This window comes from Raphanus sativus, chromosome 2 (assembly GCF_000801105.2).
Source record: "Raphanus sativus cultivar WK10039 chromosome 2, ASM80110v3, whole genome shotgun sequence".
NCBI classification, from domain to species: Eukaryota; Viridiplantae; Streptophyta; class Magnoliopsida; order Brassicales; family Brassicaceae; genus Raphanus; species Raphanus sativus.
In genome coordinates this window covers 36,556,278-36,581,815 of record NC_079512.1, presented here as the reverse complement: position 1 = coordinate 36,581,815, position 25,538 = coordinate 36,556,278, and the positions used below count along the sequence as shown (strand labels likewise).

Sequence of the window (25,538 nt, the reverse complement as noted above, 5' to 3'; positions counted from 1 at the left end):
TTATTGTACTTTCTATTACTATACAAATTGTTTACTCCATAACTTTATCAGAACCAATCACAACAAACTAGCAAGAAATTTGAAAGCCTCAACGCAAACAACTACCATGAACCAACTGCTCGAGAACAGATTGAGGAACATATTTTTTTTTTGCATATATAGGGGAAATGTAAGCAAACGAGAAACAAGAAAATTAAGTGCTAAGAAGTAACTCTTATAAATAGAAAATCTGGTAACATCGTCTTGCAGAAATGTAAACATGTCATAACAAAAATCCAGAAACTTAGGGAAATGCTAAATCCAACAGAAGACAACAAGTCTTGATCTTTCACTTAGAATCCGAGCTTGGTTCTGCGCCAGTGCCTGCGCTTGGCATTGTACCTGAAAAACCAAACACGAAAACCATTACAAAACAGATAATGACTAATGAATTCAGAAACTCACTAACTGTCTCTGCCATCAAATCAAAACCACAGAGACAACCACATATTTACGCTTCTTAGCTAAACTCTAACTCAACCAACGTAGACAACTACATACATTTTCAGGATTCCGACAACAGTCTCGCCCTAAATCGTCCCACCAGCAATTACGTATTTCTAATTGACAGATCGGAAAGGAAGAAGAGGGAAAAAATGGGAACCTGATAGTGTTGTCGGTGCGAAGACGAATCCAGTGAGGAATGGGCCTGTTTTGCCTCATCTTCTTGGCCAGCTTCTTCTTGATCATAAACGACTTGTGCGACGGCTGTGTTTCGTTTCCATTTCCATTTCATTTTTCACACAAAGCAATAAATCAGTAACTTCGTTCGACTTTCTAACTGATATCAAGCTCTTAATTCAATTCAAACATGATAAAACGAACGATCGATTGAAACGTCATTCTAGATTCGGGAGAGAAAGAGAGCGCTTACCATCTTGACGTCGTGCGATGTGCAGCAGCTGGGGAGGGGACCGAAGATGAGCTAGAAGAAACGGCGACTAACCTCCTTTTGAACTTATAGAAAACCCTAGTGATCTGATGGCTGGGCTTTTTCGAAATGAATTTGCTTTCGGCTTAAGGCCCATTTTACAGTCGAGCAATGATTAAGGCCCACTCTATAGGTTGTTTGCTTGTTTGTTTTTGCCTCGGAAGAAAAAAATATTTATCTATTGTTGGGCCTTTTTCATCAATTTGAGATGCCAATAAGATTTAGCATGTCACACTTTTGTAGTTTTGTTTCCAACAAAAATCTATGATGTTTTCATCATCATCGCATCCAGTTCTAATCTTCAAATAGAATTTCATCAGTGGAAGTTATTCTCTTTTTTTTTTGAAACACAAGATGGAAGTTATTCTCTTCTTTGTATCTTTCTATGAATTAGCTCCACCTTGATAATAGTGTTTTTTTAATATATTCATAGATCACTGAGACGGGCCTAACAACTAGCAAGCGGCTTTTAGCAGGACACCGGTACCATTTGATAATCCTTTGCTGCTGAAGACGAAATGAGCTTGGAAAAGCGGTTTGTTTTTATGTTCCTTAGGAACTTTCAAATATTATACACTACATAAATTTATTAACTTTTGTATATAGGGTGCAAATGGCTCTCTTATATAGTTTTCATTACCATTATTAAATGCAATATTTTTGGAAGTGTCGTCATAGTTTTCTCATTTGTCCAAGGTCAAGTTGGTTTTCATCTGGTCGAGTTATGTAACCAATACTCTCAAATATTGGTCTGGTCATCCCTAAAGGCCCGTTTCAGACACTAGCAGGATTTTTTCTAAGATACAAACGAGTTGAGTCCAGATTTCATTTTTTTCCAGATTTTTTCTGAAAGTTTTCTTTCCGTGTTGTTCAGGCATGATGACAGAGAAACTACGCATAATATTGGAAAAACATAATAATAAGAATATGATCACAAGAATGCAAAACGAATAAATAAAAAATTTTGAGTTTTGACATAGAAATAAAATAGAACATAAATCTGAAGATTATTCATCAAGAAGAACTCGGACCTTACTTTTAACAAAAATCATAATTCATAAGTAATCACTGGGATGGAAACAGTTAAGGTGTCTCTTTATAACTCAACTTAGAGAACAATATTCTTGTTACCATAAGAAAATAATAGCTGGATCCCTCAGAATTTGATTGTTCGTCAAGGTATAATCAGTCACTACTTTTAACATTTTTTTATTTATTCATCATCATTGGGATCCAGCTAAGGCAACACAACTGAATGTTAAGCAAACAAGAACTCAAATCATAATCATATGCATTAGAAGAGAAAAAAACAGTTGAAAATCCCTCAGACCTGATAGTTTTTAATCAAGAAGATATCAGTCACTACTTTTAACATTTTTACTAATAAGTCATCATAGGGATTTCTCCAACGCTTCAAACCAAACAGAGAAAAACATTTAAGCTCGACTATGACAAGTATCCACAAACAGAGCCTATGGACTACGTAGCCAAAGCCAAAACGAATCCTATCACACCGAACCTTAGTCTATTTGAAGGCAATTAGAAAAGGAATCAACAAAGAAAAAAAGAATGCGAGTCTGGAGGTGCACATTGGATTAGGGTTTTTGTTGTAGCTGCGCGAAAGAGAGGAGAGGACTTTGAAAGGTATTTATAGGAGGATCTCGTGATTCTGAAACAGTAAAGCCCTTAGGGTTGTTAGTTAAGGCCCAGCTAAAACTTCCAACTCTTTTTTTGTTTTGTATAAAAGAATAAAATACCTTTTCGGTAAAGTACTTATCGACTTTCCTGGCTTGTTGCAACCCTGAAGGTACGTATGTACTTTAGAGTAACCTGATCCGCGAGGAAGAATGTGACAGAGACATCTGGCTGGTCAGAGTTCAAACACTTCCACATCATACACAGGCTGCTGCGATTTCAAGTACAATCTTTTGGACTTGAGAGCAACTCTTTTATTGTCCCAAAATGATCAGAGGACCAACATATGTAAAAGAAAGATAAACTTATTTCAATTGAATTCGATAACATTCAGAAAAGTAATTTGTACAAATATTAAAAAAAAAATTACATCCAAAACATACAAGAGGAAAGTCGAATTCACACATTCTTTTGGCAGATTTTGATGATTCTCCTATAACAATAAAAACCAACCCAAAAGGGTTGTTAACACTTGTGAATAAAATACAAGGACCCTCAGTTCATATACAAATATATATATAGTTAGCTTTTCGAGCAATGACAAAGAATCATGTCTTCACACGCTTACGCTTTCTAATCTTGAGCTCCAGATGCAACCATGAGAAGGGAACTCGATATCTTTGTTACTTCAAAGGACAAAAAGAAGCAGAACAAGGAGGATTACCGGTTGATATTGATCTGGCATGTGAAGGCTTTTTATTATTATTATTATTAGCTACCCTTGAATCAGATGAAGAAGCTAAAGGACCCGATCTGCTTCCCGCCTTCTTTTTATTCTTCTTCTTTTTATTCTTCTTACTTGATCCTACTTCCAAGAGCTTCCCGTCTTTACCTACCTGCTTCACTTTCATCTCGTTCAAGCTAGCCGGTAACACACAGTTGCACATGAAACCTTTTTACATATTTTCATAAACAAAAATTAATTTCAATGCTCCTCCTCCTCTTAAGATTAGTGATAAACAAACAGAAAGATTGGGTTTACTACCTAAGCGAGCAAGACGGTTGACCCAGTTAGGGATTGACTTTTGAGTTAGTTTTAAACAAACATCGTTGCAGAAATGATTGCAGTTCCTTGTGATGAGGTGGTATTTACTCCCCTGATACTCATCTGCTAGCTCCTCCATAACGCTTCCAACTTCTTTGGCCTTCATCTCCGTCTCACCCACCAGGATCGATTTCCTGAAGGTGAAACCAGGACACTTCCTTGGCTCCACTTTGAAAATCCCAGTGCTTGAATGCTCGTGCGCCCCGTATCCATACTCGACCCCATGAACTACAAACAAAATGGATAATCCAAAACCAAAACAAATAAAAAAAACAAATAAGTTCTTGACCAATGGGAGCAATAGAAACATTCAGTTATTGATGTTACAAACCAAACCAAACATAAAGAAAAAAAAAACACTATACATATCAAGACATCACATCTATCCTGAAAAGAATCATCTTTCTCAGCTATTCCCACCCAACTCAATGTTAGAATCCAACAAAACTGAGAAAGGATTCTCCTTTTAAAAAAAAAAAAAAAATTAAATAATTGATTTATGTCATGACAAGTCAAGAAAGAAGAATCAAAGGCAGAACATAAGAAAAAAAGATGGAACCTTGGAGACCAGAGTGATAAATGCCGATTCCGAGCCAGTAACCGTAGACATTCATTGGGGTGAGATCGTAAACATTGAGATAAACAGGCACCGATCCTGGATTCTTCTTCTTCCGTTTCACGAAGACGTTTCTGCAAAACATCATCTTCTTTTTTTTTTGTCGCCTCCCTCCTCCTCAATCCATCGCGAAGATAAAGAGAGAGAGAGAGATCGATAGCAACGTATAATCGACGATAAATTGGAAGGGTCCGATCAGGAAATAGGAATTGCGAAGACTCTCTCGAATGTTCAAGGGGTTCGGTTCGTCTTCTTCCTCCTCTCTTGTTGTTACCGTATAACTTTTTCCCCTTCCCTTTCTGTTAATTTTCTGTTACATTTGTTTAATTAAATTTTTTAACGCATTGCATTTAATATTAAAAATATTAGTTAAACCATTTATATATGGAAGCCCATTTTAAGTTTGTTAGCATAGGCCTTTTAAAGCCCGCTACTTGCCTTCGGCTATTGGATACCTAAAAAGCCCATTTAACATGGACTCACATTTCAAGCAAATCGAGTTCTCTCAAAGGACTTGGCAGCTTCCACCACCACCGTCCAATACCTCTTGGATCCAATCAGTTCCATGGTGGCTACGAAACCACGAGGCATTAACCTTCAAATAGGACCTTTGCAGGAATGCAGCAGGAACAGAGCCAAGCCGAGTTCTCGGAAGGAGCTTGGGTTTGAGTGGCATAATAGCTCACTCAAAACATGCCATATGATATGAGAATCTGTGTTTTCTTATTCTCGTTGTCACCACGAGGGTGTTTTGTTAAGAAGACACAAGTCTTTTGTTCTGTCCTCTTTTTTTGCTCTCTCTTCTTTCTTTGTAAGGGAACCGTGAACTCTTGTTTACAAGTTTCCTCACTGGTTTAATAAATACGTGCTTCACGTTACACCAGAATTATTTTGAATCTATTTTAGTCTACAAATCATCAATTTTACAAATCGTTATGAACATTCCTTTAAAAGAGACACTTGGAATTTTATTGCAAATGGAATCATTAGAGGGAACAGTTTATTACTCCCTCCGTCCCACTTTAAGTGGTGTTTTAGGATTTTTATTTTGTCCCACTTTAAGTGATGTTCTCACTAATCTAGGTAGAATTTAATATGATTTGAATTTTATGACCAATTATAAAATACTGTATTTTTTTATTATTGGTTAAACTAGTTTTATTTAATGTATTTTTATGTTACCAAGATAAACTACATAAAAATATGTGTTTTCTTAATCTACGTGCAATAACCTAAAACATCACATAAAGTGGAACAGATGGAGTATCATAGTTCAACCATGAACTCTTTTGATCAAAAAGAAGAAACCTATGAACTCTTTCTCTTAAAATGTTTTTTTCTTTTGTAAAATTTAAATTTTACACTACATTAATTTGCATTAATACCACGGTTAGTCCATTTTATCAGAATCTCGGTTTTCACAGCTCCAAATACTCGATTTCGATAGTCAATTAAATCTCGAGACATAGATTTAGGAAAGTATTCATTTCTGTTTTAATTTATGGCAATAACTAAAATTCCATTTTCTGCCTTGAATACTTAGTATAATATCTAAAACAAATCTCAAAATCTAATTACATGATATACAGAATCATATACATAAATACTTTTCCATTTGTACTCATTAATTTCTGTTTCTTTTTCGATCTTCTTTCCTTTTCAAATAACATAATTATCCAAAACATAAAATCAGTTTAGACCAAGAGGCATGTAGTGAAATCGGGTATGTACCGAAACCGAAATATTCCGTTTATGATTCTGGTTTGAGACACAGCCGGTTTACCAGTTTCTCCAGTATTCTATTCATAATATTTCGGAACAGTGAGAATTATTTTCGGATAGACTTATATCACACTCTTGAGCAATGAATTTTTGAAAATTTTCATATGAAAACATATAAACCGAAACGATGCTTGGTTAAAACCGAACCGGTCAGGCTCATAATTTTGACTTTGGATTATATAGTCAATGACAAAACTATGTTCCATAAGGCGCGTAAATTCTCACACGCTCAAATGATTGATCGTCCCACTGAATTTTATAACAGAGTCTCGTCCGAAAAAACAGAAATGGTTAATAATTTATTTTGGAAATGGTTAGAAATTAAAAGAGAAAATTTCCATAAATGAGTTTAATTTTGATAATAACACGGGAGTTTTCATTACATATATAGCTTAGATTCTTCTCTGCACTCTTCCTTTCTCGTCAGAGGAAAAAGAAACTACTTTTTTTTTTTTACATAAAACTTTTGGTTTCTTCTGCCCAATAATTCTAACGTTGTCCTTCTTCTACTTCGATTCCTACTTCTTTTTGTTTCTGTCGAAAAAGAATCTGTGAAGATGACAGTGGAACAAGATATTGATGCTATGGACCAGTTTCCACTAGGGATGAGAGTTCTTGCCGTTGACGATGACCAAACTTGTCTCCGTATTCTCGAGACTTTGCTTCACCGCTGCCAATACCACGGTCCCCCCCTTCTCTCTCTCGTGTCATGTTTTCACTATAGATTATTTTCAGCTATTTGTTGAGAAACGACTTTCTAGATTTTGATTTAGCTTTTGGATTTGGTTATTCACTTCAGGGCACCATATTTACCCTCAGATTTCGTTTCTTGTCAAACACCATCAAATCGTTTCTTACGTAGATTAATATGTTCTTAAAACATGAGATTGAGGAATCTATAAGATTTAATTAGATACGTCCAAAAGTTTCGGATTTTACTTTCTTCACATGTGTCACTAAGCTCATTGGTTCTTCTTACGTTACATCTTCTAAGTTGGTTACTTTTAAAACAGTCTATTGCTCTGTTAAAAAAAAGCAGAGACTTTTGGGAAAATTATTGAATACTTTGATTGCTCTGTCACAAAACTCATGAATAAGTCTCTCTTGCCCTGTATAAAGACTAAAGACTTTTGGGGGTAATTGTATGTTGTGCAGTAACAACAACGGATAAGGCACAGACCGCACTGGAGTTGTTGAGGGAGAACAAGAACAAGTTTGATCTCGTGATCAGCGATGTTGACATGCCAGACATGGATGGTTTCAAGCTGGTTGAGCTTGTTGGTCTTGAAATGGACTTACCTGTCATAAGTACGTCCAAATTATTTTCAGTTTGATTTCTTTTCATGCTTCCTAGAGAGAATGTTTTTTTTGTCACATGATGATTGTTTGTTGCAGTGTTATCTGCGCATAGCGATCCAAAATATGTGATGAAAGGAGTCAAGCACGGTGCCTGCGACTATCTCGTTAAACCGGTTCGAATCGAGGAGCTCAAGAACATATGGCAACACGTGGTGAGGAAAAGCAAGTTCAAGAAGATGAAGAGCGTTGTGACTACTAGTGGTGAATCTGAGGGAAACTCTGATCAAAACGGGGTGAGAGCAAACAGAAAGCGTAAAGATCAGCTTGAAGAGGAAGATGAAGAACAAGACGAACAAGAAAGAGGGAATGAAAAGAAGGCTCGTGTTATTTGGACGCGAGAGCTGCACAACAAGTTCCTAGCAGCTGTTGATCATGTGGGCGTTAAGAGTAATGTCTCTCTCTCTATATATATATAACTATAGTTTCCTAATGAGCTTCTCTTTGTAATAATCATTTTCTTATTTAAAACTTAAAATGATGCAGACGCTGTACCAAAGAAGATTCTTGAGCTGATGAATGTTGACAATCTCACAAGAGAGAATGTTGGAAGCCACCTTCAGGTGATTTGACCAATGATTCTTCTGATTCTTATATGGTTTCCATTTAACACAACTTCATTGTCTTCTTCCATTTGCAGAAATTCCGGTTAGCCTTGAAGAAAATAAACAATGAAGCCAATCAACAAGCTAACATGGACTCACATTTCAAGCAAATGAGTTCTCTCAAAGGACTTGGCAGCTTCCACCACTACCGTCCAATACCTCTTGGATCCAGTCAGTTCCATGGTGGAGCCGCAACCATGAGGCATTACCCTTCAAATAGGACCTTGGCAGGAATGTTCTCATCATCGCTTCCTTGTAACCACAATGATGGAGGTTACATGCTTCAGGGAATGCCACTTCCTCCACTAGAAACTCTTCATATAGCCAATAACAACAACAACAACAAGGCTTTTCCGAGCTTTACTTCACAACAAAGCTCTCCGCTAGTTTCTCCCAATAATCACTTTGTTCCTGAGGGTCACCAGGGGTTTTCTCCTCGCTTGGAGATCAACAAACGTCTTGAAGACTGGTCAAGCGCTGTGTTGTCAAACAACATTCCACAGAGTAATCTTCATTCAAAACCAGATGCCTTGGAATGGAACATGTTCGGCAACTCAACCAGCCCAAACCTGGATACAACAAATCAGACGTCATTCTGCAGAGACACAGATTTTGGATCCCCAAATGCTGCCCAAGCAGACTCTTTTGATCCATTACAGATGAAGCAGCAGCATGAAAACATCTTAAGTCCTATGACAGTTGCTCAACTGTTGAGAAGTAGCAGTGGTAATGAACGGTTATTCATGGGACAACAGAAGCTAGAGAACGGCTTCATGGCTTCAGATACCGGTTCCTTGGATGATATAGTCAATTCCATGATGACTCAGGTATAAAACATTTGATTTGCTCTTCTTCTTTTTTCACTTCTAGAATGTGAAGATTAGTTCATTGGATGTAGTAGGAACAGAGCCAAGCCGAGTTCTCGGAAGGAGATTGGGTTTGGGTGGCATAATAGCTCAGCATGAGAGTGTTTTATTCAGACACAAGTCTTTGGTTCTGTCTTTTTATTTTTGCTCTGTTCTTTCTTTGTGAAGGAAAGGTAAGCTCTGTTTACAAGTTTTTTCATTGGTTTAATAAATACGTGTTTTACGTTTTACAACAAAATTTCATCTAAAATAATTTGGTCACGTATTCTTACTGCTGAATACATTCTTTTAAAAAAGACACTTGGCAATATTCATGGACCTGGCAATACTCATAGACACTAGGCAATATTCATGGACCTCTGATGCCATACACATCCAACTATCCAAGTAAAAAAACAGAGTCGGTTGTAAACATTATGGAGTAAATTGATAAATTGTCTAGAATATGTTTGATTGGGTTTTCAGATTAATATTGGCTTTTGCTATAACTTGTTTAGTACATTTATTTTCTTAGATGCTCGAGTTTGCTAGCTACATATTGTAATACTAGTATTTAAGGGAGCATTTTTTATTTTGCGTGTCTGTTCAGGTTCCAACAGAAGCCTCCTTTCTTGTTTCCTTGATTAGGACCATAAGAACAACACTGGCATATTACTGCATGACTTCATCTTGAGCCTACGTTATCACATCATGACTTTTCGTTTTCTATTATCTGCAACATTTCCAAGCACTTATGAACAAATGCAGAGATTGTAACTCATATAATTAGTTAAGGAAGCACTGAAACTTTTTTTTTTTTAATAACCCAGTATCCGACCACTAAGCGTGATCGACTAGCCCACCGGGCTTATGCCCATGCCATTACAGGAATTTTTAAGCCTCCACTTAAGGGCCCCTGGTTACGCGAAGTGGTCTGGGAGGCGAGAGAAGCCCATGTAAATTCTCTCGTGGCCAACGCGGATCGAACCCAAGGCGGACACTCCAGCCGGAGTTCCTTTACCACTAGGCCAACACGCGTTGGTTTAGCACTGAAACTTTTTTTACCTAGAATGTGGATTTTCAGTTTTAACACCAACCCCCATGCAATAAGCCAGATTTTGTGATCTCTTCTTCGTTTGCTTCCTGGGTACTTCCACATTATCTTCAATGTCATCATCATCAACTGCTTCAGAGGCCTCAGTCTTTCTCATCTTCTCCAACTGTAGAATGAATAAACAGAGAAGTATTCTATCAATATGATCACTATTAATGTATCTTAAGAACATGTTTTCTCATTTTACATTTAACTTCTCAGTGAAAACGTTATTCATGGGCTAACCAAGTGTGTACCTTTGCCATAAATCATTTGTTCATGTCAGGCGAATGAGAATAGAAACTCATTGTCTTCTTTAAGGAAGGATTGAACTGATGTGCCTTGTATCTAGAAAATCTGATGAAACAAGTAAAACATTCTTGCTTAGACATCAAACAATTAAATGTTCATGTGCACATTAGAGCATCGTAAAAATGAAAATAACAATGGGTGGGAGATGTTCTTATGTTGGTTCAAGTCATGAAGCGAATAGGTAACTATAATTACTAGAAATATTATGCTTTTATAAACCCAAGGTATCAATACAATACTAAAAGGCAAATATAAGCCATAGAGAAGATGTCCACGTCCTCAAATTAAATCGGCCAATAGGAAGAGAGCATTTAACCACGTCAGATATGTGACTTTAACATTTGGGCTTCGAAATCACCGGCCCGTTTCGTTTAAATTTGATGAGCCTGTGAAACCCATCTCACGCTGAGATCATCTTTCTCTTTTCGCGAAGAACAAATCCTATTTTTCCAAATTGATTGTCGATTGATTTCCTATTTTTCTTCTCTTCTTAGTTTTCTCCGTTAATAATCTTTCCCCACGAACAATCAATTCTCTCCCCACTCCTTTTCACTCTTTAATCACATTAATGGATTCTTTTCGCTTTCTTCCTCTGAGATTCTATATAAGATCTTATTCTCTGTGTTTTGGTTGTCATCAGAAGTTTTCACGGTGAAGCGGCGTCCCCTCAACTCCGGTTAAACCTGTGGTCCAAATCGGTGTCTCTTCCGCGACATCAGCTCCATGAAACCGAAAGACGACGTAGCGGCGGTCTCCTCCGGTCCTGTCAAACCAATCGTCCAGACCGGTGTCTCTTCCGGCGATGTCACCTCGATGAAGTCAAAAGGCGTAGCAGCAATCTCCTCCGGTCCGGTCAAACCAATTGGAAAAGGTCCACCTGTTGTGGATGACGATTTGAATTTGTAGTGAGCACGCCCGGTTCAATGGCTTGAAAAGTAAGAATGAAAAGGTTGATAAAATTGTATAATTTAATGTTTTTGCAAATATTGTATTTCACCTAACCGTCGTTAAAAATCTGACTCTAGGTTTAAATCCAGGTCACAAAATTTAAAGTGATAGTGGTATCTACGACGGTCAAGATGTCGCCGGTGAGTCAGCTAACCGTCGTTTTATCTTCCATCCTTCTAAGTATTTCCCCTTTTGATTATATGATTAGTAACTATAAAGTGTTGTTTACGTTGAAACTTTTAGTCTTACAGTCAAATCAGATTACTTAAAGTTACAACATTGAGCCATACTATAAGGCTGTTTCTGGGTTTTTCTTACAGTTTTTTACTTGAACAAAAATTTGCTTTTCAGATTCATCTACTTCTGGAAGAAAAAGAAAAATTAAAAAAGCTTTGATTAAGTTTGCTAAATAAATTTAGTTTATTTCGTTAGTGGGTAGAAGCAACTCTTGTGATCTCCGTGAAGCCGACACCGGTTTAAGTGTTTTCAGCTACTAGGAAGGCCTACTTGGCTAATTATGATTCTTGCTTTGTGGATCTCTTTCATGTCATTCCAGCTGTTGTTGTCCCAATCTCTCTTTTTCAAGAATTTAATTTAAAGAGAAAAAGGGGATGAATAGCTAATAGATTCCATGAATGCAAATATTAAAACAAGCTTTATTACTGTAATTAAATTGAGCTAATCATTGTGGTAAAACTGAGCAGTGAAGCTTGATTGGGAGGAAAGGCATAGATCAGAAGCTGAGATTGTGTCTTTGAGGGCAGATTTTGCTCAGGAAGTTGTTGTTTGGCATAAACTGGACCATCCAAATGTTACTAAGGTACATATTTTACTTATGCAGTTACCCTTTTGGTACAATCACTGTCAGATAGTGATAGGAGCTACAATGGGTGCATCAGGGTTACAACTACAAACAGAGAGTTGTCCACTAGCAATGCCAAACAATGTTATGTTGTTGAATATCTTCAAGGTGGTGCTTTGAAATCCTTCTTGATCAAGAACAGAAGAAGAAATTTAGCATTTAAAGTTGTTGTTCAGCTCGCTCTTGACCTCGCTAGGGGTACCTCCACGATGCGATCCTACAGAAGCTTAAAGCGACATTCCAATCTACATAACGTCTCCACCATCCGTTACTCAGTTCTTTACTCTGTGTTACCCGTAGTTATTTCACTTCTCCCACTTCGATCATTCAATCTTTTCTTCGTATTCCACCGTAACCGACTGAAGCTTCACCTATAATATCGCACCGCCCTTTGCTGCGATGTACAGTTCAACTCAAGCAATATTCAGAAGCAAATTTTGTCTAAGCAATCGACTCCGATGGCGACTACGTACACTCTCCTTGCCTATCTGAGCATCGATGAGTGTTGATATGTAAGCACCATTCTTTTCTATTAGCCCTCTAAACATTTTCATATTACCTATTAGCCCTCTAAACATTTTCATGTTTTGATATGTAAGCACCATTCTTTTCTATTAGCCCTCTAAACATTTTCATATTACCTATTAGCCCTCTAAACATTTTCATGTTACCGGATTTTCTAATATTTATTTTTGCTCTTTCCATCAGTCTACGCTGATGCACGGATCTATTGAAGTGGATGGCTTCATATCCAAGAATCCAAAGCTCAATTCAATCGAGCCTCCTGTTAAGGATGCCTGTACGGAATAGATGAATATGGAAGCTTATTTTATCATGTTGCTTGCTGTCGTTTTCCTTAATCAAATAATTTTTGGCGTTTTGCCATTTTCAAACTATTAGGTATTTGGTTGAGTTCTTTGCACTGCTAATATAAGAATATTCGAAAATTTTTTACCCTTTAAGCAACCATGTATTTCAGTCACACACTCCACCAACGTTCTTTGCTGCACATGTTCCATTCTACAAACTGTTCATCTGAGCATCTTAAGGATCTAAGTAAGCTCTGCTTGCAGGTCACCTGTTCCTTAATGCAACCTATGCGATAAGTCCGAACCCTAGAGCGATAAGATGTCCGTATACTCGCACACACTTTGTCAACATCTCACACTATTTTCAGTGCAGTTGCGTGGTCCTCAGTTCAGCAAAGTATGCAAGTGTCCAGAAAATAGAACTATGGAGGTATCTAGAGAATACAGCATGTAACGGTGTCAGAGCTAAACGCCTACGTCCTTACGTAACCCAAACCTACTTTTGCTGCTGTATTTACCTAACAAAATCTTTCATTCTCACAATCTTGACTTCATTGTTTCACAGATTACAGAGATTCTGTGCACCAGCAGAGTTGCAGGCAGTGAAACCACAAACGGTGATGCTACATGTACAAATGTTGAGCCACAGAATGAACAAGCTCACAAAACTCTTTAAGTACAAATTGAAAAGCAGTATGTGTATACGTAAGGTGGTTTAGTCGGGATTGTCAACCACAAAAGTCAGCCTTGGTTCCAAGATAAGATGTGGGAATGAAAGTGAAAACACTGAGCTGAAGGAAAACCACGATCTAGACATGTTGTTTACATTGTTTTGTGCTAAGAGAAAAACCTGTGATGCATATCATGTGACAAAAACCACAACACAACTTTTTAATACTTTGATAGTAAATGTTTTGATCGACGACCAACTTTGGGAAAATAATACGATTGTGATCATTGTTCAAAACTGATTAATATATATATATATATATATATATATAGTGCACATACATCAAAACATATGTAGGACGAAGTGGAAGAAGTAAATTCAAAAGGAAAATTTCTAACACCCTCAAAGTTACGATTTCAATGATTCTAAATCTAAAAAAAAAAAAATTGTACATTAAACAATATTTCACATAAAAAACTAATAAGATAAAAGAATATTTAGATCATGGGTCCAATTAGTTTGGTTATAATGCAGAAAATTGTTGTAAGAATTTAGTTTGTAGCTTTTATCGATGTAATTGTAAGTGTTTTTAGCTATAGAAAATATTATGACTTTTAAACCGATGGTTAAAAAACTATAAAACTGAACAAAAAATCTAAGACTGTTGATTTATGGAGAAGAGTCCATTAAATTACTAAAAAGCTAATTCAAAACAAAAAATTATAAGAAATTATAAGTGATTGAAACATTTCTGTAGCCCAACCAAATCTAATTAAAATTTAACTTATTTTCTGTTCATTTTTTCATCATCTTATATATAGTTTTCAATAACAAAAATATTAAAAGTTCAAGTTTGTAAGACAAAAAAATGAATAATTTTAAATATTTTAAAATTGTCTAGCAATTTATATTTAAATAATAGCTTATAATTTTTATATGTTAAAATATAAATACAAATTATACAAATTATAGAAAATAACCTTTTGTATAAAATATTTATAAAATATAACATTTTGTTCTATCATTATTAGTAACTCTATTTCAGTTTAATTTTACTGTCTCACATAAGGTGAGGAATGGGTTTATTAGTGTAGAAATTTAAACGATACAAACAGGAAAAAAAGTTGAAATGTTGTGTTGAAATAAGAAAACAATCGAATCACAACTAGGTTTAGTTAATTCTATATTCACCTTCTTATTGTTTAACATCTAAAATATGCTTTGTGTTATTATTTTGACTAAAAGCTTATGCTTTGTGTTATTGAAACAACCAATTTTGAATTAGTTTTAAAAAAAATAATCTTCTAAGTTCATTCATAGTATATTTTTAAACAATATATGTATTACTTACTCAAAAAATTATAATTTAAATTTAAAAATTTGAAAACTTAGACTAATATATTTTTTCTAAGGAAGTTTTAGTGAATTCAAATCATAATTTTTTTTTTTTAAATTTCTTTAATCTGTTGTATGTCTTTGTTTTGAAAAGGAAATACATGTTTTAACTTAAAACAATGAATATATTAAATTATCCTTATTTACCATAATAGTAAAAACATGTTATAATCGTAAGAAATATATTATTAAACTAATAATATATTAATAAAATAGGATTTAATAAAATACTACATGTAACACAATTAAAATAATATACAGTATTTTGCACGCAAACTACAACTAAGTTCATCACCAGTAAAAAATTCTACTTCAACAAATCAATCGAATACATCAAGCATTTCAAAGGACGAATAAGAGATCAAGCATGAAGTGAAGAAGGACTTTAGTTCATGCAAAACCACATGAAAAAAACTCAAAAGAAAAGAATCGATGTTCGGAAAGGATGAATCGCTCCCGAAAAGGAATCTATTGATTCTCTCCCAATTGGTTGGACCATAGGTGCGATGATTTACTTCACGGACGAGGTTCAACCATCATTCAGTTTATTATTCTCATTCCCACACAATTTGATACTTGAATTTATTTAAATTTTAGAAAATTTTATCATCGGATAGTTTTTTAAAGTATTTGATCTTAAATGACCCCAACGTAAATATACAATGTTCATATAAAAGAAAATAAAAAATCAATATAATGTATGTCAATTGAACATCAAACATTTTCCGCGCGTAGCGCGGACATCGGACTAGTAATATATTAATTAAAGCAAATCAGAAACCAGTTGATGTGCCAATGGACACGGTAACGTGACGTACAGACTATGATACGTCATGGAGAGTTGCTTGGTAATAATGTAACCAAAGTGGGAATCAAAGCATTTTCAAATTGAACTGAACCCGCGTTACTAGTTACTTACTTTCCGGTTCATAATCCAATTCAGTTTAACGTGCCAAGAATTTAAGTTAGGCCAGGAGGCCCAACAAAAAAATTCGAACAGACAATTGGGTGGTCAACTGATCAAATTAAAAGTATGGAGATAAAAATAGATTGAGAAATAAAAGTTGAGAGGTCTAAAGTCTAAATCTGAGGTGAACAAGAAGGACAAAAGCGAGAGGCAAAGTAAGTTGCGATAAGAAAAGGAGCCCTAGAGTCTGTACGCTCTTAACGAGTTTGCTTGCAGTTAGGTGGAGATGGGAAGATGTACGATGTTATGCTGGATGAGGCCAAGCTGTGGCTCGACGAACGGAACGTGGAATCGTCTTCTTCTCCGCCTGCACTACCAGTAAAAGAAGATTCTGGCCACGACTACGAGTATGATTCAGCCGAGGACGAGATGGATCCGGTGGAAGAGGCCAAGTATCATCAGCAAGTCAGGGATTCCGATGTAATTCTCCTAAACCTTTTTTTTTCTTTTTTAGGGTTTGGATTATGATTTTTTGAATTTTTTGTGCGTAGGGTTTCGACGTTGATTTTTGCTATCATCCATTTGGTGGGATAATGCCCTGTGGATGTAATGAATCCGACACAGTGTTGGCTAAGCTCGGACTCCACTGTTACAATATTGACAATGTAATTTAAAAAAAAAAATATCTCCTTTTTTCTTTTTTTCTTTTACGCTTGGTGTTTGATGAGTTAACATCAGTTCTTCTTTATTGTATGTAAGGGGAAAAAATTGCAATTCAGGGCTGTAAAGAAAGTTAACGCAGAAGCCGTTTCATTTGTGAATTACTATATTACTTTGGAGGCCGTGGATCCAGACAACAACCATTCACCTGTTGCTTTCCAAACCTGTGTTTGGGATTCTGCCACCGAGAACAAAGAGCGCTTGAGACTGATCACTAAACAATGCAGGATAAAGCCTCTAGGGCCTGCTGCTGGTAGTCTCTTTTTCTTTTGTGTAAGGAAAAGTTTTCTTTTGTTACTTCTGGCAGATTAGTTGTTTGTTTCATAATATTCTAGGGTCATAGCTAGGTGTCTTCTTCTTTTGAATATGAGTTAATCATTACGTTACAGGAAATACCGATGCAGAACGTCGTACCTCATGGCTATGGGACCGAGATGCTGTAGATGAATTCTACACATGTAGGATGCCCAATTGGCTACAGGATGATGAACTTACCGGACCTAATAAGCTTCAGTTTCATGAGGTTTGTGTGTTTTCATTGGAGTTGATGACCTTTACCCGATTTTTCATTATGTGAGAGCTGTATGTATCACAAGTGTTTATTTGTTTCAAAAATTTGCAGGTGAAGGACTCAGAACTGCAGGATAGCGAATGGCTCAATCTATACGCTGAAATTGCATTGTCCTCAGAGCGGCCCTCTTACATGGTAAGGATTTAAAAAAAAAATAGTGTAGAGATTGTGACGTTCATTCATAAACTCTTGCCTTGTCTCAACAATAGTTTTTTTTTTATCTGACTTGCAGGAAACTGATTTGCCGTTGGAGGTGAAGAAAGTGGTGGTGCGTACAAGGAAGATGTGGAGCCGAGCATGAAGCTGAAATCGAGCAATGCAATCTTCTACATGACTTTCAAAGCCCACAGGGGTCCTGAGTGGAAAGCTATCATAAGGCAAACAAGGGATGGTATACAAGGACACATTGGCCTTGAAGTTACATGCATGCATGTTGGGAAAGTAGTGTGATGCTGAGATCTAGAAAGAAATGTCTCCTCCTCTTCCTGTTTAATGTATTGGATCTTTTCATGTTTAAGTTGCTAATTATTGTGTGTGAATAAAGTCAGCTAACTTAGCTAAAATATATTAAATTATACAAAATTTTAATATGTCATTACATATATTTATACTATAATGATATATTGAAGTCGTTGTTGATGTACATAATACAACATGAAATTGAGAAAGAATAACATCGTATGCAATTCTCAATCCTTGGATCAATCTCGATGGCAGTGACTTAAGCTCTGTTGGAAAGTTGATTATAAAGAGTATTATCCTCGCCCGTTCTTGAGATTCATTTGACTTCGAACGTGTATTCAATAAATTTAATAAGCTTATATATATATATATATATATATATATATATGTTGCAGATGATAATATGAAGTTTTATGTACTGACCAATGCGCAGTGGCGAAGCCACAGCAAAGACAAGGGGTGCATGTGCACCCTATTTAAAAAAAAAATTTATTTTGTATGACAAAATGAAAGAAAAATACTGGATAAAAGAGAAAATTTTTATTGCACTCAGTGATTCACGTTATACACTTTGTGCACCCATATAAGGCCATAAGAAAGTATATTTAGATTCACCCTGGACCAATGCATTTGTGGCATATAAGCCTAAACGAATAACGATGAAACAAGGACATACATTGAAAGTCCTATATCAAAATCGTTAGAACTTTCGGCAGTCATCAACGTGGGGCTATATGCGGAACAACGGAAGATGTAGTAGATGTATCCCTCTTTTGTTTTTTTTTTGTCACACGTATCCCTCTTTTGTTATTATTGTGTTCTACTTGCCAAGTGCATGCCGGAAAGGAATCTTTGATTATACGTGTGAGTTTAACACCGGTATTAAGAATACTTAAAAGCATTCAATACCGTTTTATATAAGTTCAGCATTTAATATTCCACTTGAGTTCGTCTTGTCGAATAGCAGTATCATTTTCGTCTTCTGGACCAGTTCGGACTTTTTTTTGGGTTGGCGTGATTCGTCAATGTTTTTGAGTGATCTCCTATTAACCAGCTCGAGATGTATATTTGGCATTGATGATGTTTGTAAGGGTTCTATCATTTGATAGTGTTCCGAATTTACATACCCCAGCCCATAAAGTTGTTTGTGTGTGTGTTGGTTAATGCCCATAAGCTTTTTACATGCTATTGCATATCATATTTTTCTGATAAATGTTTTGCATATCAATGATATCATATGTCGATGTCTATTTTCTCACTATAGTATCAACGTTCGATTTTGCTATAAATTTTGTATGTCCATAAGTTATAGGTTGACAAGTTCAACAGGACGTGAATTTTGGTGACTATAATAATAAATGGTGTTTTACGACTTACGAGTAAAACAATCTATTCAATGTTCTTCTCCTTAAGTCAGACAAAGCTTCCACGCGCGTAGACCTTTATTATGTTTCACTCAGAATTATCATGCGGCGTACCCTTTGCCTTGCACTGTCTCTTCCCAATCTCCCCTCATTTAGTTTTACTTGAAATCTATTTATTTTGATATAAATCATATATTGTATTACTAGTTATAAGCATTTTAAGCTCCCAGTAACTAAACTCCCGATGGTAAAATTAATATAAAATACAGATATTTGTTACATTTTTTTTTTAAATTATATAGAAGTATACTGGCCCCATATAAGTGGTCTAAACTAGTCACGTGTTGTCATATTTGTTACATTTCGAAATTAAAAATACGTTATGACTATAAAATCGATACTAATTAACAGAGATTTACATGTTATTCTAGAGTATTTAAAAAAAAAAACAACACGAAGTCTTTATCGTGAGTGTTTCTGGTCGATTCTGATACTCCAAACCAAAATCAAAATAAAGAATAGTAGTTTTGTCCATGAAGATGTAAGTTAAGCATATGAAAATGTGGAGCAAAACAATTTTAATACTGGATGGATACTCCATGAGATCTGTAGTTGGTTGAGTACAACTGATTGGGTGAGTACATGAAGTTGAGTGCGATCCAGAAGAAGGTTGAGAATTGAGAGAGTTGTGTGAGCAAACAACACCGATGAATCATTGTAGAATACTCCCAATGGTTGTCCATTACGTCAGATGAGTGTGAAGTTTTTATTGCTAGAAAATAAATCAATAAAATGTGGTATATATCTAAATGATTATTTTAAGAAACAAAGAAATGACCTCAACAGTATCACTTTATTATCCAACATAACACGATGGGACTTGTATGAGAAGCTTCACTGACACATTTATAAATCTTAACGGTTGAAATCAGTAATGGTCTCACCGTTCTCTTGTACTCCTCTAGCATTTCTCTTTCTTTTTTTTTTTGTGCACATACGATCTCATTAATCAGAAAGAAAGGCCTCAGGCCCAAAGTTTACCCATTAAGGGTTGATACAGAACGACGACGTAACGAAAGCTTAGCTGAGGCATCAGCTTCTTTGTTGAAATCGCGAGAAACAAAAGAAAAGGAAATTGAGACGAAAACAGAGGAGATTTCAAGGATGTCGTGGACGATTCCTCTGATTTCCTTAGCCTGCATGTCACCGTGGATTGCTCGAATGAGCGTTCTATTGTCGGAGGACATCCTGAGAGTTTTGATCTCTAGGGTCGCTGCCTTGATGAGGGCGAGTCGCATCGCCATCGCTTCCGCTACCAGAGGAGAGTCTACATAATCCTGCGAGTTCGATCCCTCTACTGCCGTTGTGAAGCCGTGTCCTGTGAAGATCCATCCAAATCCCGCCTGCTTTGTTTGTTTGTTCCACGCTGCATCTGACCGACAGAGAGTTTCTCCCTCTGTCTCCACCGGGTGAGATTTGCTGTTCGTCCCCCTTTGAATCACGTTAGTAGGAGTTGCTTTGATCCCTTGTGCATACGTCCACTCGCGGCCTAATCTTATTGCTCTTGTCGCAATCTCTTCAGGGGGAGAGGTTAGAGCTTCGAAGATTAGGGCGTTCCGTGATAGCCAAATCGACCAGACTACCCAGGGGAGGATGTTGTTGGTGATTCCAGAAGGAGGTAGACAGATGCTGTTTCTGAATTTCGTCAGCACTTCCGGGATCGCTTCATCCGTAGCTATGTGAACTACATCTCTAAGAGGTATCAGCTTCCACACTTCCACTGCAAATGGACATAGGAAGAATGTATGTATTGTTGTCTCCTCTCCCTGACAACGTGGGCATTTAACCTCTGTGTTGATTCCCCTTCTTTGTAGGTTGTCACCTAGAGGTAGAGCTCCTTTTAGAATCGACCAGAGAAAAACCTTCAGCTTAGGTGAGCAGGTGTTTTTCCATACATCCTTCTTCCAGTCGAAGTCTGAGTTTATCATAGCTTCCTGCTGAACATGATCCATCCTTGCTGAGTAATACCCTGACTTTGTTGTATAGGTACCCGAGGAGGTTTTCTGCCAGATGAAAGCATCGGAGGCTCCTGTTTGGCTTGGTTTCAGGCACAGTATCTGAGGTGCTACCGAAGGTAAGATTTCCTGGACTCTTGTCTTGTTCCATTGGAGGTCTGTTGTGAGTAGGTCTGCCACCCTAAGATCAATAACTTCTTCCTGTAGAGGTCCATGCATTTTGATTTGCTCATCGAGAGAAATCCATGAATCTTTCCAGACTTTAGTTTCTAGTCCATTGCCAATAGACTTGCCTAGGTGCGTAATTAGAAGATCCCTGCCATGTAGTATACTTCTCCATCCGTGTGAGCAGCTAGCCGGTAGGGAAACCTCTAGAAAGGATTTACTATGGCAGTACTTCCCTCTCAAAACTCTAGCTAGGAGACAGTCTGGCTTAGTAAGGATGCGCCACGCTTGTTTAGCTAATAGTGCTTGATTAAAAATCTGGATGTCTCGAACGCCTAGTCCCCCCTCCGATTTCGGTTTAGTTATCGTGTCCCATGCCACCCACGACATTTTCCTAGTTCCTTCAGTGTCATCCCACCAAAATCTAGTGAGAACTGACTGAATTCTCTTACACAGGCTTACGGGGATTTCGAAGCAGGACATGGTATGAGATGGGATGGCAGTTAGAACTGACTGCAGCATGGTTAGTTTGCCTGCCTTGGAGAGGAACCTCGTGGACCAGCTGACTGCTTTTTGACGTATCCTATCAACCACCGAGGTGAACAAGTCTCGTTTTCTTCTGCCAAAATGCTCAGGGAGCCCAAGGTACTTCCCAGAACCTCCTTCTCTTGTGATGTTCAAGATTTTCTGCGCTTCTTGTTTAATCTCCTTTGATGTTTTGCATGAGAATGTGATTGATGACTTCGCGTTGTTTATTTGTTGTCCCGACGCTGTCTCGTAGGTCTTAAGGATCGTCCTCAGAGTCTCGCAGCTTGTTGGCGTGGCATAGCAAAAGAACATGGTATCATCTGCAAAGAGCAGATGGTTAACCCGTGGGCTTCCTCTAGCGACTCTTATGCCTTTTAAGGTACCATCTCTTGCTGCATTGGAGCATAGGCCTGATAGAACTTCGCTGCATAGGATAAATAGATACGGAGACAGGGGGTCCCCCTGTCTGATCCCTCTTCTAGGTATAACCGAGCCTTGCACCGTTTCATTAACTAGATAAGAGTAGGTAACTGTGGAGACACATTGGATGATCCACTGAACACATTTAGCATGAATCCCCAGCCTTTGTAGTACTTGAGCTATGAAACCCCATTCTAGTCGGTCATAAGCCTTCGACATGTCAGTTTTAACTGCCATAGTGCAATTTTTCTCTGCTGTAGACGTTTTGAGATATTGTAGAACCTCGTGGGTTATGAGGATATTGTCTGTTATAGCTCTCCCAGCTACAAACGCAGATTGGTTCTCAGAAATGATTAGCCCCAAGACTGATTTCAACCTTAGAGCCAGCACTTTAGAAATAATCTTATAAAGCACATTGCATAGGGCTATAGGTCGAAAGTCTGCAACTTTCTTTGCTTCTGCGTTCTTCGGTATTAATCTAACATGGGTATTGTTGATCGTTGTAGAGAGCTCACCCGTGAGGAAGAACTGTTGGACTTCTGCTACTACTGCTGGTCCCACGACTTGCCAGTTTGAGTGGAAGAAACTGGCCGAGAAGCCGTCTGGTCCGGGGGCTTTATCCGCATGTATCGCAAAGGTAGCTCGCTTTATCTCTTCTGGTGTTGGTTCCTTGATTAATAGCTCGTTTTGCTCTGTGGAGATACACGGTTTTAACGCCTCATTTACTGCAGAGGAAACTACATAGCCCGGCGAGTCGAAGAGCTTCTCATAGAAGTCGCAAATAACAGCTGAGATTTGATCTTCTTCGAAGCTTGGGGTTCCAGCTTCGTTCTCCATCACTGAGAGTCGGTTTCTTGTCTTTCTGCCTTTGGTTATAGCATGGAAGTACCCCGTGTTAGCGTCTCCCAAGGTAAGCCATAGCTGCCTGCTCCTCTGTCTCCAAAACTCCTCCTCCATTTTATAGGCTAGTAGAAGTTTAGTGTTTATGTCTTGGATAAGGGTTTCTTCTGGGATCGGGTTTGACATGGCGGTATCTAGTTGAGATTTTAGCTGTTCCAGCGTTCTATTGCTCTTCTCATGAAACTCTTTGCTCCATTTGCAGATGGCCTTCCTACAATGTGAGAGGCGCTCTTCTACCTGCAGATCAGCGTACCTGTCCCAGGTCTCTTGGATGATCTTTTTGACTTCTTGATTGTCCCTCAGTCTTCTATCATATCTGAATATTCTAGTTCCTGTTCTTCTTTTAGTATCCAGAAATGAGACTAGAGGACGATGATCTGATCCTTCGTATTTCAGGTACTGGCACCTATTAGAAGGGAAAAGATCAGCCCACTCGGTGTTGCTCATTGCCCTATCCAATCTGCATTGTACCAGATGGGACCGTCTCTGACCCCTCCACGAGAGGAAGCTTCCATGGTGCTTGAGATCATACAGATCATTGCGACCAATGAAGGTTCTGAATGCGACGAAAGTACCTTCTGCTCGACTGGGGCCCCCACATTTCTCTTCGTTGTTCACTATTTCGTTAAAGTCGCCAGTGAGGAACCAAGGTTCTCCTATTGGGGGTCGGAGAGTGGACAACTCATTCCAGAGGATATATCTTTTTGTGTGATCTGGCTCGCCATATACAAAGGTAGCGTAGAAAGACTTCCCTTTTGTTATAATTCTTGTGTGGATGAAGTTCTTCGTTGATTGTAATACTGTGAGCTCCACTTCTTTCTTCCAGAGCAAGAAAAGACCTCCTCCAGCATTTATAGGGGGAACTGCGTGGTGATGCTGTGGTTGGAACCACTCGAGCTCTTTGAGGACCATGTCTGTCTCGTTTTTGGTCTCCGATAAGAAGATAACATCAGGGGAGTTTTTCCGATGTATCTCCTTTAACCGCTGGACTGTTGCGGGGTTCCCCAGCCCACAACAGTTCCAGCTTACCACGACTAAGGAGCCGGGTGTGGAGATGGCCGAAAATCCCCTTTCTTTCTTGCCATTGCTGGGATCAGGTTGATAGGAGGATTAAGGCCCGTCGTAGATTGGACTCTGCTTGTACTTCCTTGTCGTTGTCTCGCTTGATTCTGGCTTTGAGATTGATTTGGTGAGGCTCCCGTCCTTGCAGGTGATCTTCTAAGTTGAGACATTAAGACTTTCTTTGAGCTTGCTCCTGTGAGGACATTAGGACTAACCACAAGCGATTTCAGTTTTGCAGGTCTCCCCCTCTTCCGTTTCTGTGGTTCAGTCATTCCCTCCCTTCTGGTATTTTCCTTTAGTTGTGGGGAGGTATGTGAGTTGCCTACTCCACCACTGTCGATATAGAGGATCTGATTTGCTGCAGGGGGGTGCACCTGACTAACTGGTGGAGGTGTTCGGGATCTTCGCGGCGTCTCCTGATCTCTGAGGGTAGGTATTTCAGAGGTAGTGACATCTCTTCTTCTGTTTATAGGTTGAGACGTTGCTAATTGAGCTGTGCGAATGATTCTTGCTGCAGTCTCCTCAGTTAAACCTCTACTGTCACTCGCTATCACCCTCCTCTGGCGGGCTGCTGCTTCAGTTGGGTCTGCGCAGCTGAGATACTGCAGTGTGACTTCATGGAGTTGATCCATCACTTCCTCCTGAGTAGGAATTTGCACCCCTCTCTCTTCCTCAGTTGGTGTTTCCATAATTCTAGCAGGAGTGGAATTTAGCTGGGGTAGGTTGTTGTCTATATGCGCCGTCCTGTTTGTTTGCTCAGGTACATGTCCCTTTGCTCTCCACTCCTTCATCTCTTTAGGAGGGAAAGGTGTACGTCTATGGCTTGATTCATAGGGGTGATGGCGTCTGTTATGGACATACTGTGGGGAGGTGTTTTGATAGGTATCATTCCTCATCGTTCTGTCTCTCCCTCTCGCTTCAGCAGGTGGATCTGAGCTACGTCGGTTTACGGGTGGGGGGACCCGTGTTTGCTTCGTGCTCACTCTGTCTCCATATCTTCTTCCATGTCTATCTACCCTCTGCTGGAATGGTCGGGCTTCTGATACTTCTCTGCTCTGTTGACCTTCCGATTGCGTTTGGGTAAGAGAGTACTGGATATTGTGTTCGTCGTCTTTCTTTCCTCTTTCCTTGTCAACTTTCTCATCTGGTGTTGTAGGGCAGTGAGAGGGCAGATGGGAGAGAAGTCCGCAGTGGGAGCAGTGATTCTCCAATCTTTCATACTCCAGGTTAATCTTACATTCCTCACCAGTATCAAATTCTATAATTGTCTCCGTTATCAGCGGTTTCAGGGCATTCACCATTACTCTTACTTTGGCCGATGTTTTGGTGATTTCATGTGTGTCGTATGCTCCAAGCTCTCTCCCAATGCTGCGTACCATGCCTTCTTGCCAGAAGTGTAGAGGGAGCCCTTTGATGCGCAC

General features: G+C 38.2%; 3 protein-coding genes, 1 long non-coding RNA gene, 2 other non-coding genes and 1 pseudogene across 10 annotated transcripts; 3 read left to right on the top strand and 4 right to left on the bottom strand.

Annotated features, from left to right (window-relative positions):
- Positions 1 to 193: 193 nt before the first annotated feature.
- On the bottom strand, positions 194 to 1,010 carry LOC108840882 (60S ribosomal protein L39-1). The gene is made up of 3 exons (XM_018613691.2): positions 914 to 1,010; positions 644 to 747; positions 194 to 381 (listed from the first exon to the last, which is right to left on the bottom strand). Exons 1-3 carry the CDS (start codon positions 914 to 916, stop codon positions 333 to 335), a joined length of 156 nt encoding a protein of 51 aa, XP_018469193.1. The 5' UTR covers positions 917 to 1,010; the 3' UTR covers positions 194 to 332.
- A 1,110-nt stretch (positions 1,011 to 2,120) lies between these two features.
- Positions 2,121 to 2,204, bottom strand: LOC130508878 (small nucleolar RNA R21). The gene has a single exon (XR_008943063.1). It is a non-coding gene; the product is annotated as a small nucleolar RNA R21 (small nucleolar RNA).
- An 84-nt stretch (positions 2,205 to 2,288) lies between these two features.
- On the bottom strand, positions 2,289 to 2,372 carry LOC130508879 (small nucleolar RNA R21). Its single transcript, XR_008943064.1, has one exon. It is a non-coding gene; the product is annotated as a small nucleolar RNA R21 (small nucleolar RNA).
- Positions 2,373 to 2,960: 588 nt separating this feature from the next.
- On the bottom strand, positions 2,961 to 4,653 carry LOC108840539 (deSI-like protein At4g17486). Its single transcript, XM_018613366.2, has 3 exons — positions 4,270 to 4,653; positions 3,651 to 3,938; positions 2,961 to 3,557 (listed from the first exon to the last, which is right to left on the bottom strand). The coding sequence occupies exons 1-3, from the start codon at positions 4,412 to 4,414 to the stop codon at positions 3,289 to 3,291; spliced, it is 702 nt and encodes a 233-aa protein (XP_018468868.1). The 5' UTR covers positions 4,415 to 4,653; the 3' UTR covers positions 2,961 to 3,288.
- A 1,823-nt stretch (positions 4,654 to 6,476) lies between these two features.
- Positions 6,477 to 10,112, top strand: LOC130508187 (two-component response regulator ARR10-like). 4 transcript variants are annotated; one of them, XR_008942760.1, is made up of 7 exons: positions 6,479 to 6,792; positions 7,264 to 7,416; positions 7,504 to 7,854; positions 7,951 to 8,027; positions 8,105 to 8,896; positions 8,971 to 9,108; positions 9,525 to 10,112. XR_008942760.1 is itself a non-coding variant. In XM_057003506.1 (6 exons), exons 1-6 carry the CDS (start codon positions 6,666 to 6,668, stop codon positions 9,019 to 9,021), a joined length of 1,545 nt encoding a protein of 514 aa, XP_056859486.1. In that variant the 5' UTR covers positions 6,477 to 6,665; the 3' UTR covers positions 9,022 to 9,200. The 4 variants fall into 4 exon arrangements, 3 of the variants coding, with proteins under 3 accessions (XP_056859486.1, XP_056859485.1, XP_056859487.1); XM_057003506.1 differs by lacking the exon at positions 9,525 to 10,112 and having other exon boundaries at positions 6,477 to 6,792; positions 8,977 to 9,200; XM_057003505.1 differs by lacking the exon at positions 9,525 to 10,112 and having other exon boundaries at positions 8,971 to 9,200.
- Positions 10,113 to 10,717: 605 nt separating this feature from the next.
- On the top strand, positions 10,718 to 13,856 carry LOC108842132 (uncharacterized). 2 transcript variants are annotated; one of them, XR_001948231.2, is made up of 6 exons: positions 10,718 to 11,268; positions 11,345 to 11,407; positions 11,972 to 12,087; positions 12,167 to 12,641; positions 12,838 to 13,423; positions 13,504 to 13,856. It is a non-coding gene; the product is annotated as an uncharacterized LOC108842132 (long non-coding RNA). The 2 variants fall into 2 exon arrangements; XR_001948230.2 differs by having other exon boundaries at positions 10,719 to 11,254.
- A 1,942-nt stretch (positions 13,857 to 15,798) lies between these two features.
- On the top strand, positions 15,799 to 17,651 carry LOC108831417 (UPF0725 protein At2g20620-like; annotated as a pseudogene).
- Positions 17,652 to 25,538: the final 7,887 nt, after the last annotated feature.

Coding starts and splice junctions, on each gene's coding strand:
- LOC108840539 (XM_018613366.2), bottom strand. CDS start 4,414: ATGATGTTTTGCAGAAACGTCTTCGTGAAACGGAAGAAGAAGAATCCA. Junction 3,939..4,269: donor TTATCACTCTGGTCTCCAAG/GTTCCATCTTTT, acceptor TTTTGTTTGTAG/TTCATGGGGTCGAGTATGGA. Junction 3,558..3,650: donor CAACCGTCTTGCTCGCTTAG/GTAGTAAACCCA, acceptor ATATGTAAAAAG/GTTTCATGTGCAACTGTGTG.
- LOC108840882 (XM_018613691.2), bottom strand. Junction 382..643: donor CGCACCGACAACACTATCAG/GTTCCCATTTTT, acceptor TTGGTTTTTCAG/GTACAATGCCAAGCGCAGGC.
- LOC130508187 (XM_057003505.1), top strand. CDS start 6,666: ATGACAGTGGAACAAGATATTGATGCTATGGACCAGTTTCCACTAGGG. Junction 6,793..7,263: donor TCACCGCTGCCAATACCACG/GTCCCCCCCTTC, acceptor TATGTTGTGCAG/TAACAACAACGGATAAGGCA. Junction 8,028..8,104: donor ATGTTGGAAGCCACCTTCAG/GTGATTTGACCA, acceptor TTCCATTTGCAG/AAATTCCGGTTAGCCTTGAA.